We start from the raw sequence: 18219 nt of genomic DNA on the forward strand, positions 1-18219 counted from the left end.
CTCCTCTTCTGTTCTCTTTACAATGGCTTCCGGTTCATTTTAGAATTGAATTTAAGATCCTTCTGCTGACATATAAAGCTTTAAAGGGACAAGCCCCTGACTATTTATCCCAGTTACTGGTTAAATACATCCCTGCGCGGTGCCTTCGATCAGTAGATCAAAACCTCTTAGTTCCCCCACGTACAACATTAAGGACTAGAGGCGACAGATCTTTTCAAGCTATAGCTCCCAAGCTCTGGAACAACTTGCCCCTTGAACTTCGCCTAGCTGACTCCGTCATTTCTTTTAAAAAACAGTTGAAAACTTTTTTATTCAACCAAGCTTTTCATCAGTTACTCTCATTGTAATTTTTTAATCTGTCGTTTTACTGCTCTTTCTCTTTTAATGCAAAGGTGTAATTCATTTTTTATACTGACTGTTTGTTCAGCGCTTTGTGACTTTCCTTGTCTGTGAAAGGCGCTCTATAAATAAACTTTACCTTACCTTACACCACACAATTACGACTGTTACAGTGTCCACAATGACAACAGGCCGAACTGGAAGGCCAGCACTGAGGCTGGAAACCAACAAGTATGCTGAGATCCTCCAATGTGTGAAGCACAATGCTGGAGATTCTCTGAGAGTCAGATTATTGGCTTCAACCTGAATAAACTCTCATTCAGTGGCGGTCCTAGCCTGTTTGGCACCCTGGGCAAGCATCCCCGCCGGCGCCCCCCCCCCCCCCCCCCCACACACACACACACAATAGCGATCGCCGCACTACTACACTTGGGGGGGTAATGAGCGACTGCTGTGTGGTGTATGTAGCTTTCTGCCATGGTCTGACAGACAGGCTTTAACAGAAGGTCCCCCCACCATCACAGGCACACTCAGAATTTCTTTTAAATTTTTATTTGAAAAAACATGGAAGAAACTGAAATATTACACAGCTTCTGCTTACCTTTATCTTTGCTTGTTTCTCCTCTTCTTTTCTCTTTTTCCTAAACTGTGCACCTGATGGCTTTGACCTTTTCCTTTCCATCTGCCACAATTCGCCACCACCACCGCCCATCCCCAGGGTTGTCAGATCTGACTGACAGTTGCCAGCCCAACACAACAAAACCTCCACTGAAACTCATGTTAATAGCACCAGGTGTGATATATATTTAAATATACAAGCTTTGGGTAACTTGTTAAAATTTTGGCTGCTTTTCACCATATTTGGTAGGTTTTTAGGAAGTTTTTATTGTAAAATTATATATCTATATAATTTTATAATTATATAGAAATATCTATATAATATTCCACCCCAATGTGTTCACAAGCTGCCCAATCTGGCAACACTGCGCCATCCACCAACATTTGTCCAAACTGTCTAGATTCGTATTTGTGTTATTTTTTTTATCAGGATTCGGGTTCACACAAATACTGTGATTTAATGACCATATTTACAGTATTATAAATGAAATTGGCTTTGTGTTCTATCAGTTGTGTGCATCTAATTTTATTAGACGCACAGATTCATTCTGTGGAACATGGGAGGAAAAAAAAAAAAAAGAGTCAGTTTTGCATATCTCGCAAAAGTTTTGCGAGATCCTGAGTTACTTTTGCGAGATCTCGCAAAACTTTTCAATATTAGGACATACACTTCGCGTTAATCTTGATATGGCAGTGTCCGTGAGGATGAAAGGTTTGGCAAGAGACTGCCAGCAAAAGTCGCCTTTATTTATAATTCAGCGGTTACTGTTGGCTGTAACCAGGCCCAAACTGTACAGGCATGAATGAATGAACCCGGCTGACAGTCTCACTCTCACGCCATCACTGCTTCACTCGACTCGCACCCCAGGCTGAGAGGAGAAGGGGGCGGGGCAGCGCTGTGTGTGTGACGGTCGAGTGAAGCAGTGACAGCAGACAGAGAGAGAATCCCCCGCCTGCCCTTTTTCTTCTGTTACAACCTGTCTGACCATGGCAGAAAGCTACATGCAATACACAGCAAGCAGAGGGCGCCCATTATCCCACAAGTGGAGTAGTGCGGTAGGCGTTGCTGCGGCGATCGCAATGCGTTGGGGGGAGGGGGGCGCTCATGCCGCCCTAGATGAAATGCCGCCCTGGGCGGCTGCCCATGTCGCCCATATCAGAAACCGCCACTGCTCTCATTCATGGATAATCCTGCACGACTCTCTGGACACACAGCGGAGCAACTCCTCCACATCACCCTCTGTAATACAATATATCTATCTGCCAGATAGAATATATATTATTATATGTATTACTGTATATGGATGTATTCTTATTCCTAAGAAGGTTATATTTTTGGCAGCATGCGTGTCATTCTGCAGGTGTGGAAGCTTTGAATGAATTCTGATGAATGTCTGTAGGGGTGCAGGGGGCCAAGATAAACTCATCCATGAGGTGATTTATTGGTTAAAAATGGACACAAAGCCTTAAAACTATGATTCTTACTGTGCTGTATATTGTCAACATACAGAAAGTACAACCTGCTCACTTTTAGAGTAGAGCAGGTCACCTACTGATCGGAAGGTCAGTGGTTCGATTCCTGGCTACTCCGGGCTACATGCCAATGTATCCTTGGGCAAGATACTTAACCCCAAGTTGCTCTCCGACCGTCCCGTCGGAGTATGAATGTGTGTGAATGTTAGCTAATTAAAAGCACTTAGCTTAGTAAACATGGAAGTGCTTGTATGAATGGGAGTGCATGGGTGAATGTAAAACATGTTGTATATGCGCTTTGAGTGCTCTGACTGAGTAGAAAAGCGCTATATAAGAACTAGTCCATTTACCATTTACTTTTACATTTCACATCTGCCTTTCTTTCACTCTGACCTTTAAAGTGGACAGTCAGAGATATACTGCAGTTTAATATTATATAATAAACTCAAGTCATTCATGTCCACTTGTTCACAAATCAATACTCATTATCCATTAAACATCTGTCATGCTACCCTGATCTGATTTTCACTGCACTACAAACTTCCTGAAGCACATTTAAGAAGAAGAAAGAAACACAATGAATATATATTATAATAACTCCCACATCTGCTGCTGAGGAGGCTGGTGGGTTTAATGGCTCCGTGCCTGAACATTATCAGTACATTTCATGCTTTTATCACTAACTGAGCAGGACTTAAAACCAGCGGTCGTAGAGGCCGACAGACCAACCACCAACCTTTCATTTCAAACTTCTCCACAGAGTTGTTGCAAACCAACCATGTGATCAGTGGTCCATCTGAGGACTTTCAGTCACAAACAGCATTACAGGTCATCAGTGACCTTCTTATGACCTCTGACAGTGGACTGATCTCTGTGCTGGTCCTGTTGGACCGCTTTCATCTGTGTCATATCAGTAAAATTAGAAACATCTGGTCTCAAGCTGGTGCTGGAAAAAATAGCTCATGAATTTATTACTCATAGCCTGGACTATTAGAAATCATTATCATCAGGCCGTGCAAAAAAAATAAATAAATAAAATTACTGACTAGAAAGAGATCATATTAACTTCTCTTCTTTGACCCCCCCTCCCTGAGCCTGGTTCTATGGAGGTTTCTTCCTGTTACAGAGTTTTTCCTTCCCACTGTCACCAAGTGCTGCTCGTTTTGACTGTTGGGTTTTCTCTGTATTATTGGAGGGTCTTTACCTTATAATATAAAGCATTCCATGTTAATCCTGCCTATCTCAGCTCATGACACTTTGCAAATGAGATTATGAATCTGAAGAGTTTCACTTCCTGGTTTGAAAACGGTGATGAAATGTGAGGAGAAGGATTTTAAATTCTATTCTAGATTTAACAGGGAGCCAATGAAGAGAAGCCAATATGGGAGAAATCTGCTCTCTCTTTCTAGTCCCTGTCAGTACTCTAGCTGCAGCATTTTGGATCAGCTGAAGGCTTTTCAGGGAGCTTTTAGGACAGCCTGATAATAATGAATTACAATAGTCCAGCCGAGAAGTAATAAATGCATGAATGAGCTTTTCAGCATCACTCTGAGAAAGGATGTTTCTAATTTTAATAATGAAAGAACGGTGCCCAGCAGACCTGGGTCAGAGTTTGTTTGTTTTTTCATCTTTTTCTCCAAATAAAACTGATGATTGCAGCCAAAGTGTGTTACCTTGGTAACCTGGGGGTTCTTGCACAGGTAGTAGGACGCAGCCAAACCCCCGATCCCTCCTCCAAGGACAGCAACTGTTCTCATTGGCTAACTGCAAACAGATCCAATAAGAACAGACCTCCATCAGATAATCTTGACCATAGAATTGAATATTTATCAGGTTTTTGAACATGCATTTTTTATTTAGTCTCTGTGCACCACCACAGTGGATGTGAAATAAAGAAATCAAAATATGAGTGGAATTTAACTTAAAGGATTAACGTAAAAAAAATAAAAAAAAATTACTGTAGTAACTATTTAACCTCAGATTTCTTAACTCTGCTCCGAAAGGCTGAGGACAAATGGAACACACCTGCCCACAAACACCTGAGCCTGTAATTCCTAATGATTAATGCAGTATCTCAGGTAAGCCCTTAAAGCTGAAAGAGTGCACAGATGTCCAAACAGTCATGAGTGCAGCTCATCTGCTGTGGCTGGGTGTGTCTGGAAAAAGAGTCTGCCCATAAAGATATGGACAACAGTTGGTTTATCAGTCACTCCGTCACCCAACCGGCTGTCCAACCGTCCACTCCACAGACACCGAGCCGCGCACCGAGCCGCGCACAGGCTTTCTGACACAGCTGCTGTTTAACCAGCAGGTAAAGGAAGAGAAGGACTTTCTGCTCTGAGCGCCTCTCAGAAATCATCCAAACCGTGAGGAGAACGTAAACTTTCCTCTAACGCGTCACATAAGCAGTCATCTTTGAAACGTTAGTGTGGATCCTGCGGAGACCCACACACAGCATAACAGCAATCAAATGTCCCTGTGAGAGGATGTGCACGCGCAGCCCGTCTGAGTAAACGCTTCCACGAACACGCCGGTTTGCCTCCGTGGGGAGGCCGGCCTACAAACACAACAGCAGCTGCTGGACTCACCTGTATCTGCGGCACCGAGTCCGCGTCCTGCAACTTGTCCTCGCAAGCTTCACGCCAGGAGTCTGCTTCACATACTAACACCGACAGGATCACTTCCGAGTTCCGAGCGGGCTGCTTCAAAATAAAAGCATCAGCACTCCTCCCAAGAGGACAGAAACAGTTTCCTGTGTTTGGTTTTTTACATCAGAGGATGACATGATTACCGCCACCAGCTGGTTTTAGTGCGGCTCGGTGTCATGAATAATAACAGTGTGTTTTCTCTCAGCAGCACCTGACCTGCATGAACCTGCAAGCCTGATAAGCCATGTTTCCACCCCAGTTTCCAAGTTCCTTCATAAATGTTCAGTGGGGATGAGATCCGGCGAGAACTTCGTGGTCTTTATTAGCAGGTCTGAATACGTTTCAATGGCTTAAAAGTTCATCAAAGCGTCCTGAGCCGATCAGGCTCAACTTGTACCTGTTATAGCCTTTACAGAGTAAAGAGTAAAAGAGGTTTTGCTAATCCTGTATGTTTGGTATCAGAATCAGATTCATTTTGGCCAAGTATGTTTACACACACAAGGAATTTGGTTCCGGTTGATGGTGTCTCTCTGGTACTATACAGTGTCATAGAACTGAACATAAATGCTATACTATATATATATATATACAAATGTAAGAAAAGGAAGGAAGGCGTAATATAAGAACTATACAATATATAAATCTAATAAATAATAAAATAAAGTGTAGTGTGTGTTGTAGTGTAACAACAATGTCTCTATTCTCCACACATTTAGGCAATGTATGTAGAGATCAGTGTTATTGATCAGCTGTTAATGAGTGTGATGGCATGAGGAAAGAAACTGAGTGTCTGGTGGTTTTGTGTACAGTGATCTGTACCTCCTGCCTGAGGGGAGGAGCTGAAATAAAGTGTGTCCAGGTGTGAGGAGTCTCAGATGAGTTTCTCTGCCCGTTTCCTGGTTCTAAAAGCGTACAGGTCCTGAAGGAGGAGCACCAATGAGTTTCTCAGCAGTTCTAATAGTTCTCTGCAGTCTGTTCCTGTCTTGTTTTGTTGCTGCTCCAAACCAGATTGTGGTAGAAGAGCACAGGACAGGTTCAGTGATCATGGAGTACAACTGACATTCTGTGTCCCAAGAATATTTCAGCAGCTGTGGATTGGACCACCAAGTGTCCTGTGACTGCTGCCCCATCCACATATTACCCGATCCTTACAGCCCCTCCTGTACGACAGGGCCTTAGTAACCCCAGTCGAGGCAGCTTGTTGTTTCTATCACAGGATCTTCTGAATAGTACCTGGTATGGCCCCTCACCTGGGACCAATTTCCCTTGGGGGACCCTACTACGGGTTCACTGTCAAAACCAACATAGCTCATGTGATCACTAACTTCTGATTCATGGTCGGGATTAAAGAAAGGAAAAAACAACAATATTTAAAGTCAGCAAACATTTTAAGAGGTTTTTTATTTTTCATATTTGCCTGATGATTGTATACATGCAGTCTTCATGTTGGGATGGCTGTGGCTCAGGAGGTAGAGTGGGTCACCTGCTAACTGGAGGTCAGTGGTCCAATCCTGCGCCAGTCTATGCCAAAATATCCATGGGCGAGATGGTGAACCTCGAGTTTCCCCCAATGAATCCATTGGAGTGAGTGTGTGTGTAAATGTTGGATAAAAAGTACTTGTATGTGTGTGTCTGAATGTGACTAGCAGTAAGAAAGTACTTTGAATGCTCAAATAGATTAGAAGAGTGCTATACAAGTGCCAGTCCTTTTATATCCAAGTAGCCACAATGACCCAAACAGGAGCATTTATAGATGGCTGCCAAGTACCAAGATTCAGTTCAAGGATTTTGGATTTTGTCTAAACTGTTTGTGACTAAACTCATGTTTAGGACAGCCGGGGCGAGAGTTACTGATATTTACTGAGAGTTACTGGTGTTTACTGAGTTACTGATGTTTACTGAGTTACTGATGTTTACTGAGAGTTACTGATATTTACTGAGAGTTACTGATGTTTACTGAGAGTTACTGATGTTTACTGATTTACTGATGTTTACTGAGAGTTACTGATGTTTACTGAGAGTTACTGATGTTTACTGAGAGTTACTGGTGTTTACTGAGTTACTGATGTTTACTGAGAGTTACTGATGTTTACTGAGAGTTACTGGTGTTTACTGAGTTACTGATATTTACTGAGAGTTACTGGTGTTTACTGAGTTACTGATGTTTACTGAGTTACTGATGTTTACTGAGAGTTACTGATATTTACTGAGTTACTGATGTTTACTGAGAGTTACTGATGTTTACTGAGTTACTGATGTTTACTGAGAGTTACTGATGTTTACTGAGAGTTACTGATGTTTACTGAGAGTTACTGATATTTACTGAGTTACTGATGTTTACTGAGAGTTACTGATATTTACTGAGAGTTACTGATGTTTACTGAGAGTTACTGATGTTTACTGAGAGTTACTGATATTTACTGAGAGTTACTGATGTTTACTGAGAGTTACTGATGTTTACTGAGAGTTACTGATATTTACTGAGAGTTACTGATGTTTACTGAGAGTTACTGATGTTTACTGATTTACTGATGTTTACTGAGAGTTACTGATGTTTACTGAGTTACTGATGTTTACTGAGAGTTACTGATGTTTACTGAGTTACTGATGTTTACTGAGAGTTACTGATGTTTACTGAGTTACTGATGTTTACTGAGAGTTACTGATGTTTACTGAGAGTTACTGATGTTTACTGAGTTACTGATGTTTACTGAGAGTTACTGATGTTTACTGAGTTACTGATGTTTACTGAGTTACTGATGTTTACTGAGAGTTACTGACGTTTACTGAGTTACTGATGTTACTGAGAGTTACTGATGTTTACTGATTTACTGATGTTTACTGAGAGTTACTGATGTTTACTGAGTTACTGATGTTTACTGAGAGTTACTGATGTTTACTGAGTTACTGATGTTTACTGAGAGTTACTGATGTTTACTGAGTTACTGATGTTTACTGAGAGTTACTGATGTTTACTGAGAGTTACTGATGTTTACTGAGTTACTGATGTTTACTGAGAGTTACTGATGTTTACTGAGTTACTGATGTTTACTGAGTTACTGATGTTTACTGAGAGTTACTGACGTTTACTGAGAGTTACTGACGTTTACTGAGTTACTGATGTTTACTGAGAGTTACTGATGTTTACTGAGAGTTACTGATGTTTACCGAGAGTTACTGATGTTTACTGAGAGTTACTGACGTTTACTGAGTTACTGATGTTTACTGAGAGTTACTGATGTTTACTGAGAGTTACTGATGTTTACTGAGAGTTACTGATGTTTACTGAGTTACTGATGTTTACCGAGAGTTACTGATGTTTACTGAGAGTTACTGATGTTTACCGAGAGTGACTGATGTTTACTGAGAGTTACTGATGTTTTCTGAGTTACTGATGTTTACCGAGAGTTACTGATGTTTACTGAGTTACTGATGTTTACTGAGTTACTGATGTTTACTGAGAGTTACTGATGTTTACTGAGAGTTACTGATGTTTACTGAGAGTTACTGATGTTTACTGAGTTACTGATGTTTACCGAGAGTTACTGATGTTTACTGAGAGTTACTGATGTTTACCGAGAGTTACTGATGTTTACTGAGAGTTACTGATGTTTACTGAGTTACTGATGTTTACCGAGAGTTACTGATGTTTACTGAGAGTTACTGATGTTTACTGAGTTACTGATGTTTACTGAGAGTTACTGATGTTTACTGAGAGTTACTGATGTTTACCGAGAGTTACTGATGTTTACTGAGTTACTGATGTTTACTGATTTACTCTGAAGCCTGTTATTTATTACTGTACTGCTGTCAGTGTGACATTTATGTTTCAGATTTTAAACACATAACCACAGTGTTTGCAAGAATATTATAACTTTTTAAAAAATGAAATTTATATGCACAATATTATCAGTCTCATGTTTGCCTCTTCAGACACAGGTGAGCCAATCTAACGTAATACAGGTGCTTTAACACGCTAGGATTCACTTTGAGCTCCATGTAGTGCCACTCTGGACATTTCAGTACTTCATATGAAATCATCTTTCAACAAAATTTAAAAAAATCTTCTACTAAAGTAGATTTGTAAATCTCAGCCTCAGAAAATAATCTGCTTTAATGATGAACTTTTTCTGCCTTCTGCAAAGTGTTTTAGTCTCGTCTGCAGATCTCCAATCAGAGGAGGCAAGTCTGAAGACCTGCGGTCAGCAGCAGACGTGAGAATGACTCGGCTCTGTAGCGTGCTCTGTCACACGCGCGAACCTGAGTCAGGTCAGGATTGAGCTCTCCTGTGGGGAGTGTGGCTGCTCCTCTCCATCAGCCCATCACAGCAGCTCCATTACTCGCACAGCCAACAGAGTGTGCATCTAACTTCTTCAGATACACTTTGTAACTGCAGGATGTCGCAGATATCTGCCCCTGTGCAGAGCTACAACTTAACGAGCTGAAAGGAGGAGCAGCAATGACTCACCTGTGTAGGGAATTCTGATGCCAGTGATCAGGAAAGTGGCTGACGTACAGCGGGAACATTTCTCTTAATCCAGTTCATTCCCATTATTCGGTTAGTGGCAGCATTGATGCTGGAACAGCTGAAAACTCTCAGAATCACACACTCATCAGCAGTCCCACAGGAAGTCCCACAGACACTACGAAAGACGTCAAACAGAACTGAGGGTGTGTGGAATAAAATCAAATATTCAACAAAATGTGATTACTGCTGCACGTGTTATTCCGAACACATTTAATGGTTAAATGAAGCCATGAATCCAGGTTTAGTGCTCACTGCTGCTGTTACACGTGTGTTATCATCACCATCTTTGTCTTTTACTGCAGACAGAAGCCTCGTGATTGGCTGGCTGTTTTCATCTGTATTACTTTGTATGATAACATTTTCTGTCTTATTAATGCAATGATAACCACATCGTACGCAGCCTGGTTTGTTTCTGAAGTACGGCCGCTGTACGGGGAGTGACGTGAGGATGGAAATCCGAGCGTTCATCCTGACGGGGCGCGAGCTGACGATCAGGATCAGGAGGAAGAAAAGCAGAAAGCTGATGTTTGTTTGACTTTGGTGTGCAAAAGTATACTCTTTATTCTTATTATATATCCAACTTTATTTTGCCCCATCCCTTACCCTCCACCCAGCCCCACAACCAGTGGCATTCCCATGTCACCAGTTACTGTCACTGTTACAATAGCCAATCAGAGCTCACCTGCAGAAAGAAGGCAACCAAACAAAGAAGAGCAGAAAAAAGGGTTACTTTCAGTTTGTTTTTTTCTTGTTAAATAGTAATAAATACATTGAGATGCAGTGGTTCTTACTTTATCCTTTTCTCTTAAGCAGAAGGGTTAAAAAGTTTTTTAATTTCTGTTTCTATTTCTTTTTATTTCTTTATTGATCTGTGTTGGATCTTTAGCAGCAATCCGGACCAGTTGTCATGGTGATTAGCAGCACAGAGAGGAGGAGCTGTCTGGAGGAGAAACAACAGGAGAAGGAGGAGGAGGAGGAGAGCAGGAGGAGGAGGAGGAGGAGGTGGAGATCCCTGTGAATGTCAGCAAGGCTTCCGTGTCCCGTGACCTTCCCTCTCCACCTCCCTCTCGTTCTCAGTGCTGCTGCGACCAAGAGAACGACAGAGGAAGGACACACAGAAAACCCGAGTCCTGAATCACACACACGCTGCCACTGTCACCCTCTCAGACCAGCTTCTGTGTTCTTCATGTAGCAGCACGCTCACACACACACACGTGCGTGTGTGAGCGTGAGTGATAGCCTCCTGTCTTTGTGTTTACACCTGCTATTAAAATGGGTCCTTTTCAGTTCAACTGTGACCTGAACTCTAGATGTAAAACTGAGCAGTGTCAGAGGGAGGGGCCTGCTACAAATGTGCTCTCCTGTATCACACACACATGCACACACACACACACACACACACACACGCACGCACACACACACACACACACACACACACGAACACACGTGTGTAAACATGAACATACTAATCTGAACATCCTTCAGCTACTGTGTGGAATAAAATGGATAAACAGGACTTCTCTTTCCTCTTCATCCTCCTCCTCCTCCTCTCCAGACTCAAACAACAACCACACAGAACACACAACTGCTCAAACCCGAGAAAAATCAAATAATATTAATCAACACTAATATTAATAAAAACAAACTTGTCACAATCATTCCTTTCCAGTTACAGTCGCGACAAAGACAAACTAAAACAGGAAAAAGGAGAGTTTTCCCAGCATCCTCCTCCTTCCTCCTCCTCCTCTCATGCAGTACAAACTGTCTCCTTCAGCACAAAGTTCACCTCTTTGTCTCTGAACTCTGGCTGTATGTGTGTAGTTGTAGTAGTTGTAGTTAAAATTGTATGGCTTTAGGGCATGGTTCAGGTTTTATCAAGAGTTGGCTGGCCCCTCATCTGAGTCCGGCCTCCCTCTGCCCCCCCCAGCGGGGTTATTGTTGTTGGAGGCAGGGTAGTAGTCTTCAGGGGGCTGGGCTTGTGGCCCTGGGGCGGTAGGAGCCGTCCGAGTCCGGAAGGCAGACAGTCCGATTGGCAGAGCGAGGGGCAGAGATGCAGAGCCAAACTGAGAGGCCTCCATGGAAGACACTGCCCCCAGGTGATGCAGCCCTAGGGATACGCCCACATCCATGCTGTCACTCATCTGGGGCGAAGATCCCTGTGGGCCCCCCCCTCCACCGATGCCTGTCTGTCCTCCCTGCCTCAGGCCACGCCCACCGTTCCCATGGTGGGAGTAAGTTGGGTGCGGGTGATGGGGTGGGTCCAAGAAGTGGCGCTGGTGTTGTTGGGAGGCAGCCGGCTTATGGAGCAGCAACTGGGTGTATCCTGGATCCTGACCCCCACCTCCACCATCACTGCCTGGCCACATCCTCATCTGCTGCGAGGGCGCCTGGTGGGAAGAAAAGAGACACACATTGGGTGGGCTGGTATTCTATTGTTTTTTACTGCAAATCATATTTAACTTTTTCAGTCATATTCATGCAGGACTTTATGATGAGTGCTAAAGGTGCTTAAAGTTGCATCCACCCCTGTGGCCAATGAAGAATCACAATGAAGCCGGTAAAACCTGAGAGGAAGCTGGAAACGTCACTGTGTAAGTCAAAGAGTTTATCACTGTCAACAGTCCTGCTTTTGCTTCCACCAGCTTCATAAATAACACAATTCAGACGACACTCAAGTTGGACTGCAACACACAAACGGGACAGAGGAACCCTCCAAACATCAGCATCTACTGTCAGAAGGTCACTTCTGACAGCAGAAGCAGCTTCTGATTTCTAAAAGCTTTCCAATGCGACTGGTTGTAGTAACGGTTCTGTACCGGCCCCATGTGGTTGGAAAAGGGGTCCCTAAGTCCCAGGACTCAGTATATTAGTTCCATACTGTTACAGTTGCTCCACAACTGCTGATAAAGGCATTTTAATGTTTAATCATGGCTCCACAGTCAGTCACAGATGCTCCTGATCTCAGTTCGCTCTGTATGTAAAGCACGTGTCCACAGGATCAGTTTCCACCATCATGGGAAGACTGTAGACCTGCACAGGCTGGACTGGGTTACAAGACCATCAGGAAGACGCCTGCTGAGAAGGTGACCGCTGCTGGTGTGATGATTTGGAAATGGGAGAAAAATGAGCCCATTAGAGGCTGTTCATTTCTCTAACAAATTCAGCAGGAAACAGTTATTTCCCCCACAGTGACGGAATTTCTCTGAGACGATGGGAACACCAGGAAGAACTCTGGATGAACACCTCTCCAGGTACAGGTTTAGTGGAAACAGGCTGGAAGACGAGCGTTTAGGAACAGATTACAGCGAATCCTGGTGCTGATGGACGAAGTGAAGGGTTTTCGGTTTGTTTGGGGTCTGTCACTGTTCACCACTTCAATATGCAGATTTTTAAATGCAGAATAACGTGACCGGAATAAACTGCGGATCGTAAACATTCCCACAGCAGTGGGTTTCTGCCACAGTGTCAACTTATTTTTTTATTGGTGTCAGTAAGACTGCAGAGTGTGTGCAGATGTTGGCAGAGTTACCTGAGGACTGGTCATCTCATAGTCTGAATGTGTAACAGCAGAGTTGTAGTAACGATTACTGTAGCGGTAGTTGCGGTTGTCATTGGAAGAACCACTGGAGCCACCTGGACACAATGGAGACCAACAAAGTTGAAACATAACATTAGTTGTTAATTAAAACAGCACTTTAAATATAAATCATAGTACATTCATTTGGTGTGAACTAATGATGAATTTACAAAACAGGAGGAGGGCACAGCGTCACGGCTCTGATGGCGGATCCAACAGGTACTCTTCATCTATGGGATATAACCACACCACAAGTATGGCTGATGGCCCCCCAGGACTGGAATTTAACCTTGACTGATGTGTTTGTCGGGTCCTGATGAAGACTTAGAGTCAACATGCTCTTGTCTGTTTTTTCTGCCAATATACTTAAAGAATAAACTTAAGATATTTTACCAGAAGACAGAGTGCCTCAGCAGTTTTTATTTCTAATAAAAATGATGAATTCATGTTCAAACTGACTGACCGAGAAGGAAGACAATGGACTGACAGGGACCGTGGACCCTCCAGAGAATCTCACTTCATCACATATCCTGCTACACGTGCCTGCAGCCTTAGCTCTGCTCTGCAGTCAGAGCTGGATATGAGCAGTACCAGTCTGCCACGAGTCAAACATCTTAAATCAGGCTGATCTGTCTTATGAATGTGTGAGTAACAATCAGAGGATCTCACAGCTGATCGTGCCACCGAGACTGTTCAGTGCTCAAGCGTTAACTGGCTGTTTGAGGTCACTCACAGCTGCATACTGGGAACTGCAGATGTTTTAGTCATTTTTCTCTCATTGCATTTTATGTATATAGTTTTATTTTAACCTTAATTGCTGCTCTCTTTCTGTTCTTCTCTGTACTTGAGCTGTTGTAATGTGTAAATTTCCCCACTGTGGGATCATTAAAGTTTATCGTGATACTGCCACACTATCTAATCGAATTTTGATTTTGGCTCCCGCAACGATTCTGATCGGCCCGTTCAGCACCGCTGATTCCTCCTCTGCACTTCCGACTATTTTTTTTATCAGTGAGACAATAATAGTCATCGTCTCAGCAGAAGGAATAATAATCATAGCAACAACACAAGGACTCACAAACACCAGCAAAGTCCTGTAGAGAGATCACTGAAACTATGGGAATGGACATGAGGGAACGAACAAAGAAGTGGAAAAACTAGAGAGATGAATATCTTCACACCGGAAACAAGGAAAAAACTGACCCAGGAGGGAAAAGTCATTTTGTTTCTGTCGGCCACACCGCAGGTACACCAGCAGGTACACCAGCAGGTACACCAGCAGGTAAACCAGCAGGTAAACCAGCAGGTACACAAGCAGGTACACCAGCAGGTACACCAGCAGGTACACAAGCAGGTAAACCAGCAGGTACACCAGCAGGTACACCAGCAGGTACACCAGCAGGTACACCAGCAGGTACACCAGCAGGTAAACCAGCAGGTACACAAGCAGGTACACCAGCAGGTACACCAGCAGGTACACAAGCAGGTAAACCAGCAGGTACACAAGCAGGTACACCAGCAGGTACACCAGCAGGTACACAAGCAGGTACACCAGCAGGTACACCAGCAGGTACACAACCACAAGGTGACTAACAAAGATTTGCTGCACCATCCACAGCACAAACACCGCACCTCTGCCAGTATAACCAGTGTAACCAGTATAACCAGTGTAACCAGTATCTCGGCCTGAATAATCCTGATTTAGTCTGAGCTGAGCATGTTTTCTGTTGGCTCTGGGCTATGATGTGCCAGCCTGACTGGAATCAGGGGTGTAGAATTAGGCAGGGACAGCAGAGACACGTCCCTGCCAATATCACATCCATCCATTATCAATAAATAAAATTTATTTGTTCTAAATAACTAAATACTAAATAATTCTTCCTAGTTTTATTAGCCGTGATAACTGGTTAATACCAGTTATCACGGCTGGTATTACCTATTTATTTATTATTAGTTTATTTTATAATGTAGTATTTATATTGCAATTTATTTATATCTTCTTTTATATTTTATTTCTATATTCTGTATTTAATTTTCAATTTAACATTTATTTTCAAGAGTAGATTTCACTGTTCTTTAAGTGCTATAACTACAGTGTGTTTGCAAAATCAGTGAGTAATCATGTTAAATAACTGTGATTATGACTTTTTTCCACAGTCGAGCAGCCGTAACACTATCCTCACACAGGTAAGAGGAATCTGCAAGTAATGAAAGGAAGCTGCATTATGAAGCACTAATTTTCAGTACAAAAACTGCAGCTTTAAACTTTAAAATGGATAAACAAAATTAAAGCACTGCCTTCACCTCTCAGCTGTCTCACTGCACTCCCTTCCCCATCCACCCCATCTTCTTATGGATTTCTAAGACCTACAAAAGCCTGTGTGAAAGTTTAGGGATGATTCAATTCAATTCAATTCAATTCAATTTTATTTATATAGCGCCAAATCACAACAAACTGTCGCCTCAAGGCGCTTTGTATTGTGGGTAAAGACCCTACAATAATACAGAGAAAACCCAACAGTCAGAACGACCCCCTATGAGCAGCACTTGGTGACAGTGGAAAGGAAAAACTCCCTTTTAACAGGAAGAAACCTCCAGCAGAACCAGGCTCAGGGAGGGGCAGTCATCTGCTGTGACCAGTTGGGCTGAGGGGAGAGAAAGACATGCTGTGGAAGAGAGCCAGAGATTAATATCAATTAATGATTAAATGCAGAGTGGAGTATAAACAAAGTAAATAAGGTGAACGAGAAACAGTGCATTATGTGAACCCCCCAGCAGACTAGGCCTATAGCAGCATAACTAAGGGATGGTTCAGGGTCACCTGATCCAGCCCTAACTATAAGCTTTATCATAAAGGAAAGTTTTAAGCCTAATCTTAAAAATAGAGAGGGTGTCTGTCTCCCGAATCCAAGCTGGAAGCTGGTTCCACAGAAGAGGCGCCTGAAAGCTGAAGGCTCTGCCTCCCATTCTACTCTTAAGTATCCTAGGAACCACAAGTAAGCCAGCAGTCTGAGAGCGAAGTGCTCTGTTGGGGTGATATGGTACTATGAGGTCTTTGAGATAAGATGGTGCCTGATTATTCAAGACCTTGTATGTGAGGAGAAGAATTTTAAATTCTATTCTAGATTTAACAGGGAGCCAATGAAGAGAAGCCAATATGGGAGAAATATGCTCTCTCTTTCTAGTCCCTGTCAGTACTCTAGCTGCAGCATTTTGGATCAGCTGAAGGCTTTTCAGGGAGCTTTTAGGACAGCCTGATAATAATGAATTACAATAGTCCACCCTAGAAGTAATAAATGCATGAATGAGCTTTTCAGCATCACTCTGAGAAAGGATGTTTCTAATTTTAGAAATATTGCGCAAATGCAAAAAAGCGGTCCTACATATTTGTTTAATATGTGCATTGAAGGACATATCCTGGTCAAAAATGACTCCAAGATTTCTCACAGTGTTACTGGAGGCCAAAGTAATGCCATCCAGAGTAAGTATCTGGTTAGACACCATGTTTCTAAGATTTGTGGGGCCGAGAACAAGAATTTCAGTTTTATCTGAATTTAGAAGCAGGAAATTAGAGGTCATCCAGGCCTTAATGTCTTTAAGACATTCCTGCAGTTTAACTAATTGATGTGTGTCATCTGGCTTCATTGATAGGTAAAGCTGAGTATCATCTGCATAACAATGAAAATTGATGCAGTGCTTTCTAATAATACTGCCTAAGGGAAGCATGTATAATGTAAATAAAATTGGTCCTAGCACAGAACCCTGTGGAACTCCATAATTAACCTTACTGTCTGAAGAAGACTCCCCATTTACATGAACAAATTGGAGTCTATGAGATAAATATGATTCAAACCACTGCAGTGCAGTACCTTTAATACCTATAGCAAGCTCTAATCTCTGTAATAGAATGTTATGGTCAACAGTATCAAAAGCTGCACTGAGGTCCAACAGGACAAGAACAGAGATGAGTCCACTGTCAGAGGCTCTAAGAAGATCATTTGTAACCTTCACTAATGCTGTTTCTGTACTGTGATGAATTCTGAAACCTGACTGAAACTCTTCAAATAAACCGTTCCTCTGCAGATGATCAGTTAGCTGTTTTACAACTACTCTTTCAAGAATCTTTGAGAGAAAAGGAAGGTTGGAGATTGGCCTATAATTAGCTAAGACAGCTGGGTCAAGTGATGGCTTTTTAAGCAGAGGTTTAATTACAGCCACCTTGAAGGTCTGTGGTACATAGCCAACTAATAAAGACTGATTGATCATTTTTAAGATTGAAGCATCAATAATTGGAAAGACTTCTTTGAACAGTCTAGTAGGAATGGGATCTAATAAACATGTTGCTGGAATGATATTCTAATTATTTTGAAACTATTTAAAGACCCCATTTTCATGGTACCTGTGACAAGGATGACTTACTCTACATTTTAACAGATGCAAAGAACAGGTGTGAGGAAAGCTGGTGCAGAAGAGCCAGCATGTGTGTCTACATTACCAGAGCTAGAAACAGAGCTAGTAGTGGAGGCTGAATGAGAGTGGTCCATGGCAGGAGAGGTGGATGTAGATGAACTGGTATTGGTTCCTTCATCTGTTGTTTTCTTGAAGAAATTGTGCTGCAGGGCATAGAATGGCGTGATGCGACTTTTAGGGTCGTAGTCCAGCATGCGCAGGATCAGGTCTAGAAGAGGACAAACAGGGCCATCATAATACTGATTATAATACTTTGGCACCCACAGACAAATACACAGCCAGCTACCACAGCAGTGTGAACCCCCCTGGATTTAGAGCCCCCCAACCCCAAAGCAGATGTGACTGTTCCAATCTCCACGTTACTATATGATCTGTACACACTGCCTGCACAGATTAATGCCAGTAATGCCTGCCATGATCCACCTTCTGCTTATACATCTGAGTCACAGGGCCAGCAGTCTAAGTAAAGATGCCCAAAGTGCCTTCCCTCAGCCACCTTCTCCAGCTCCCAGTGTGACCTGGGTCTGCCACCAGGATCTCCTTCCAGTAGGACTTACCTGAAACAC

General features: G+C 42.7%; 2 protein-coding genes across 4 annotated transcripts in view; both read right to left on the reverse strand.

Moving 5' to 3' along the window:
- ppox (protoporphyrinogen oxidase) overlaps positions 1 to 5118 on the reverse strand; it is an 18350-nt gene extending 13232 nt beyond the window's left edge. For both annotated transcript variants that reach the window (XM_030724661.1, XM_030724662.1), the window contains exons 1-2: positions 5019 to 5118; positions 4104 to 4194 (exon numbers count right to left, since the gene is read on the reverse strand). In XM_030724661.1, the coding sequence (XP_030580521.1) occupies positions 4104 to 4187 (84 nt within the window). In that variant the 5' untranslated portion in view covers positions 4188 to 4194; positions 5019 to 5118. The remainder of the gene's footprint in view (positions 1 to 4103; positions 4195 to 5018) is intronic.
- Positions 5119 to 10192: 5074 nt separating this feature from the next.
- dyrk1b (dual-specificity tyrosine-(Y)-phosphorylation regulated kinase 1B) overlaps positions 10193 to 18219 on the reverse strand; it is a 92987-nt gene continuing 84960 nt past the window's right edge. The window contains exons 11-13 of one of the 2 annotated variants that reach the window (XM_030724659.1): positions 17679 to 17861; positions 13136 to 13239; positions 10193 to 11993 (exon numbers count right to left, since the gene is read on the reverse strand). In XM_030724659.1, coding sequence (XP_030580519.1) covers positions 11481 to 11993; positions 13136 to 13239; positions 17679 to 17861 — 800 coding nt within the window. In that variant the 3' untranslated portion in view covers positions 10193 to 11480. The remainder of the gene's footprint in view (positions 11994 to 13135; positions 13240 to 17678; positions 17862 to 18219) is intronic. The other variant, XM_030724660.1, reaches the window with a different exon arrangement.

The sequence above is a fragment of the Archocentrus centrarchus genome, unplaced genomic scaffold (assembly GCF_007364275.1).
Source record: "Archocentrus centrarchus isolate MPI-CPG fArcCen1 unplaced genomic scaffold, fArcCen1 scaffold_40_ctg1, whole genome shotgun sequence".
NCBI lineage: Eukaryota > Metazoa > Chordata > Actinopteri > Cichliformes > Cichlidae > Archocentrus > Archocentrus centrarchus.